We start from the raw sequence: 5,467 nt of genomic DNA, 5'->3' as shown, positions 1-5,467 counted from the left end.
CTCTACTCCCAGCCCACCCTGTGCTGGGGATCCAGATGTATGCCACTGTGCCTGGCTTTGGCATGGGGACTGAGGATCTGAGTTCAGACACCCATGTTTGAGCAGAAAGCACTTTGTACACCAAGCCATCTCTATAGCCCTACCACACTGTGTTCGTGGGCCCAGCATATTGTGTATGCAATGCTACAGGCGATGCTGTGAGGACTTTGTACAGCGAGGCATATGGCATGTATGATGATTCCTCATCACACACGATCTGCCTTCATTCTGTGTATCTTAGGCTGGCTCTTTATCTTCTTCCTGGGCAAAAGGCCTATATGTTAGCAAACACGCTCAGAGTCAAGGTCAATAGGGAAGAATGGACTGACTTTAGGTACAAAGTAGACCAACTCCTTTAGGGGAAACTGAGGTCTAGACAAGAAATTTTGGGTTCTGAATTGTGGAAATAGCTAAATGTAACTGGGGATTGTTTTTAGGTGGAGATAAAGAACACAAACTTAATCATCTCTTTCACTTTTTTAATTTTTTACTTTTTTTTTTTTTTTTTTTTGCAAAAGAAGGCAAAAAAAAAAAATGTGCTTTGGGAGTTTTCAGTTTAACTCTCTCAATGTCTGCTTCCTCTGCTAGGCATCTCCTGGTCAGTAGCTGGACGTCAGAAGCAACATGCCGGAACAGAGCAACGACTACCGGGTGGCTGTGTTTGGAGCAGGTGGTGTTGGTAAGAGCTCCCTCGTTTTGAGGTTTGTGAAAGGGACCTTCAGGGAGAGCTACATCCCAACTGTGGAAGACACCTACCGGCAGGTGATCAGCTGTGACAAGAGCATTTGTACGCTGCAGATCACCGACACTACCGGGAGCCACCAGTTCCCGGCCATGCAGCGGCTGTCCATCTCCAAAGGCCACGCCTTCATCCTGGTCTACTCCATCACCAGCCGGCAGTCCCTGGAGGAGCTCAAGCCCATCTATGAGCAGATCTGCGAGATCAAGGGGGATGTGGAGAGCATCCCCATCATGCTGGTGGGTAACAAGTGCGATGAGAGCCCCAACCGCGAGGTCCAGAGCAGCGAGGCGGAGGCCCTAGCCCGCACATGGAAGTGCGCCTTCATGGAGACATCGGCCAAGCTCAATCACAATGTCAAGGAACTCTTTCAGGAACTACTTAACCTGGAGAAGCGCAGGACCGTGAGCCTCCAGATCGATGGCAAGAAGAGCAAGCAGCAGAAGAGGAAGGAGAAGCTCAAGGGCAAGTGCGTGGTCATGTGAGAGGCCTTCGTGCAGAAGGAGCTGACGCCCTAGGGCCTCTCTCTTCCTCCCCTCTGTGAACCCCACTGTCGTCAGGGCAGCATGTCCGATGCCCGTGTGTTAAACATTGCATTTGGCTGCGACACACCCTGCAATGTCCTTCAGAGGCATTCTACACACCCCACTAGCCCTACCCCTCAGGAGATGCGGAATCTGTGATGCTCTTAGCATCCCAGGAAGCCGAGGCCAATCCTGAGTGGGCTTTAGCCATTTGAAGATGAGGGGACTCAGAGCTGTGGACACAGGAGAAACTGGGAGTACTGTGCACGTGACAGCAGGTTAGCCCGTAGCTACTGGTACCACCCCACATCAGGCAACTTAGTTCAGAAGCCGCTAACATCTTTGTGGGAGGAGCAGGCGGTCGTAGGAGGGGAGAAACCAGTGGGTCCAACATGGACCTGTGGTCCACAGTGGTTCCCTTGAGTGGATTTTTAGTGAGACTAAAGATAAAATACCATAACCCCTAAGTGATGCTCATACTATTCCTTCTGACATACACTGAGGGCTTGCCCCTCTTCCTCAGAGCCTTCTTAGAAAGTACTGTGTCAGCCTGTTAGGAGTATACATTTCACATGTAATGCCAAGGCCCCTTGTGGTATGATGCTGTGTCAGTACTTCTTCAGTTTTTGAGTCAGGACATTGTGACATCATGTAAACATCGCAATAATGCTCCCGTGTGTGTGTGTGTGTGTGTGTGTGTGTGTGTGTGATACTTGGAGGGTTCTAGAAATGTGAACTTTATTTTGACCTTTGAGGGCTGCCACTTCTTCCAGTCCTCTGATTTTTAAATAAAAGGAAATAAAGTAGGCATTTTTTTAAAGACTCCCTCTTCCCCTCCCCCAAGATGGTTTTCTTGTCTTAAATAACTCAATGTGTACCCAGCTGGGAACCAGCCAACCAAGAGCGTCTAATAACCAGAAGCACATCCATTTTTCTAAACGGCACAGCGTGTAGACGCTGCGCGTGGCACCTTTAATGAAATACTTTGAAACAGACGTCGTTCACTGTGTTTTTAACGTTTTATCTACATCAGAAGTAGATTGCTAGAAAATACATCTAATTCATAGCAAATCTTCTCCTCGTTCCTTGCTAAATGTTTTTAAGAGTTCCTCAGTGCAGCGTGCACCCCAGAAGCAATCCTCTCCTAAGGATGCTAAGTGTACCCCGTATTCTTCAGAAGGAACCACAGCCACTGCTTGAGGGATCAGCGGCCACGGTGGCTGCAGATAGGTTGAGCTAGTCTCTCTTTCCTGGGCACAGTGCCCACGGCTTAGTGTAATTTGCCTGCCATCCTGGAGTCTGGCTAGATTTTGATTCTTGGAAATTGTTACTTCCACAGCCAATGAGAAGGCGCTCCTGTTTAACGCAGTAGGATAAACCCACGCTGGTCTTGGGTGCCAGCTCAACTACTCTCTAAGCCATCTTACCACTGACCAGCCAGCAGGTAGAGGAGGCTGGAGCACTGTGTGAACCTATACAGTACTCTCGTGGCCAGTGGGCAGAGGTCCCAATGCTGGGGTGTTTTGGTAGGCCTCTTTCTCCACCAATGCCTCCGAAGCACACTGTGTTCAAACCACCCTCACTTCCTTCAGACCTCTGTAATTCAGCCCCCTTGTCTGGACTGGCCCTCTTTACTCTGTCAATCATAACTCACCCTGGTGATGTGCTGAGGACCAGGGAGGTCCCTCAGAAAACCGTATGCTTTGGCGATCTTACCATCTCCTTAGACTTCTAGAACAAAACCCTTGGGGTTCCCTGGGCAAGCAGCCACACTGAGGAACTAGGAAGCCCAGGAACCAAGCAAGAGCCTGGAGCACTTGTGCCCCCTCCAAACCCACTCCAAGCCTCCTCCATCATCCCCGTTTGTTCCCCATGGCCATTCCCTATCACAGTGAGATGGAGTTGTTGGATTTTCTAGAACGTCCTTAATTTGTTGTTCCATTTCTCCTCTCAGAGAAAACATATCACCTTGTCATTTAGATTTGGGAACAGTGAAGGAAAGACCATGGCTCTGTGGATGATGTGTTACATACATCATATACACATCATATAGGATATATACATTTGTGGTGATCCCTTCGAAGTAAAATCCTGTCTGTCCTACTGACTGTAACCATGCTTCAGACATGCTTTTCTGTTCCCGGTGACTGCACATCAGGGTTTTTTCAGCCCTGTAAGTCAGTTTCCATATTCCTAAGAGTTTCAGTCTTCATTGACCTAAGGATCTTGCGGTAATTCCATTCACAGTCTTTGTTCCTCTGTGTGCTGCCTGTGAGTTTAGAGGGTGGGAGGGAGGTGGGTGAAGCCTCCCTCCTTGGGCTTCATTCTGACACTACATTCTGTAGATTGAGCTGTGCACTGGGTAGCTATCTTAACATCTCCTGCCTTTGGCACACTTCCCTCTGACTCAGGGGCTGAGGACACAGTGCTACTGGGCCAGTGACTTCCAGCTTTGCTTTGGTCTCATCTCAAGTCATGAGGCTGAAACTCTTGGAAACATTCTACATTGCATATGGGACTGGAAACTACTGACCCAGCCCCGGCTCATTATAAAACTTGAAATATTGCTTTGAAGATGGCACTCTGGGGTTAAGCATGGGTCTCCATGAGTTCCTTAATCCCCACTGGTCCCCTCTCCATTCAGTGACAAGCCATGGGCACGCATCCAATGCATCAAGTCCGACACAAGAGCAATATCCAATTGTCCACTAGATCTGAAAGTATATATATATATATATTATGTAATTTAGCTTCCTGCACTTTTGAAGTATAAAGTAGTAAATTGTACATATCTATCTCTGTATATCAATACGCTAGAATATCGGTTTCACTATTTGTAACGTTCTTTGTAGAAGAAAATGTACTAAATATTTTAAAATTGCGCTGTGAGGTTCCTCCCTACTCCAAGTTTGTAGCATGTTGCTCCTACACTAGCAGTCTGGAAATACCCAAAGCCAAAGGGGCACGTGGAATTCCCACAGGACACCTCTTGGGATTCAGTAGCCCACAAAGACCTCGTGTCAGAATATCTGCAGAGTGATCGTTGGCATGTGAGATGACGCCACATGCTTCCACTTCGGTTCCATTTTTGGGTGTGTCTGACATACTCTGCAGTTACAAGGGTCACCTTGTATAAGATTCTAGCGGCAGTGGCGGCGATGGCCCCAATCCACAGAACCAGTTACAATAAAGCTCAGTTACGGCACCCTGGCTGGAGTTTTGGCTTTTTTAATGTGTGTGTGTGTGTGTGTGTGTGTGTGTGTGCATGCGTGCACCTGTGGAGATCAGAGGTTAACATCAGGTATCAAGTCTCAGGAGCCAACTATCTTGGTGGTGGTTGTTATTGTTGTCGTTTTGAGATAATGTCTATCACCAGGACGCAGGGGGGTGGTTGATCACACTAGTGTTACCGGCTAGAGAGCCCCAAGGGTCATCCTATCTCCATTGCCCTATTACTCGGGACCAACTTTTTAAACAACGATGATGACGACAAAGTCCATGGGCTATGGGTTCAGATTCAGGGTCTCATGTTTGTGTAGCATCCATATTAACAAGTAAGCTATCCCTTCTGCCTCAAGGTCTCTTATTTTAAAAAAAAAGAATAAAAACAGAAGATAATGTTTTCAAGTTTTAATGAGTTTTCAAATCCTAGGGAATGACACATATATATATGTATGTGTGTATGTATATATGTATGTATATATGATATATATAGATATATATATGTGTGTGTGTATATGTACTTACACACACACACACAAACACACACACACACACACACACAGACGCACACACGTCTAACAGCATGAAGGTTCACGTATCCCTAGATGGCAAGACACTATTTTCATACTAGTCATCTTCAGGCACCATTAATTAAAGAAGATTTAAATTAGATTTGCAAAACCAAGAATACATATATACACATATATGCATATTCACACACACATGCACACACGCAAAATGTTTTAATGGAAAAGTTTTACTGGCTAGAGCTTAATTAAGCCAAGTAAGGAATTAAACTACCCAGAACACTTAGAGAATTGAAGACTCCTCTTAATTGAGATTTTTTTTTTTTCTAATCACCTTTGAGTAAATGAGCCTTGCAATGTGTTTGGAGCAGGGCTGTTGCTTTCTGTTGGGGGGGGGAGAGAGGGAGAGAGAAGGG

General features: G+C 46.4%; 1 protein-coding gene across 3 annotated transcripts in view; it reads left to right on the top strand.

The window, feature by feature from the left end:
* The window catches only part of Diras2 (DIRAS family GTPase 2), a 78,321-nt gene extending 76,332 nt beyond the window's left edge, over positions 1 to 1,989 (top strand). For all 3 annotated transcript variants that reach the window (XM_028771997.1, XM_028771996.1, XM_028771998.1), the window contains one exon: positions 628 to 1,989. In XM_028771997.1, the coding sequence (XP_028627830.1) occupies positions 664 to 1,263 (600 nt within the window). In that variant the 5' untranslated portion in view covers positions 628 to 663 and the 3' untranslated portion in view covers positions 1,264 to 1,989. The remainder of the gene's footprint in view (positions 1 to 627) is intronic.
* Positions 1,990 to 5,467: the final 3,478 nt, after the last annotated feature.

This window comes from Grammomys surdaster, unplaced genomic scaffold (genome assembly GCF_004785775.1).
Source record: "Grammomys surdaster isolate TR1022 unplaced genomic scaffold, NIH_TR_1.0 211, whole genome shotgun sequence".
NCBI classification, from domain to species: Eukaryota; Metazoa; Chordata; class Mammalia; order Rodentia; family Muridae; genus Grammomys; species Grammomys surdaster.
This window is presented reverse-complemented; position numbering and strand designations above follow the sequence as displayed.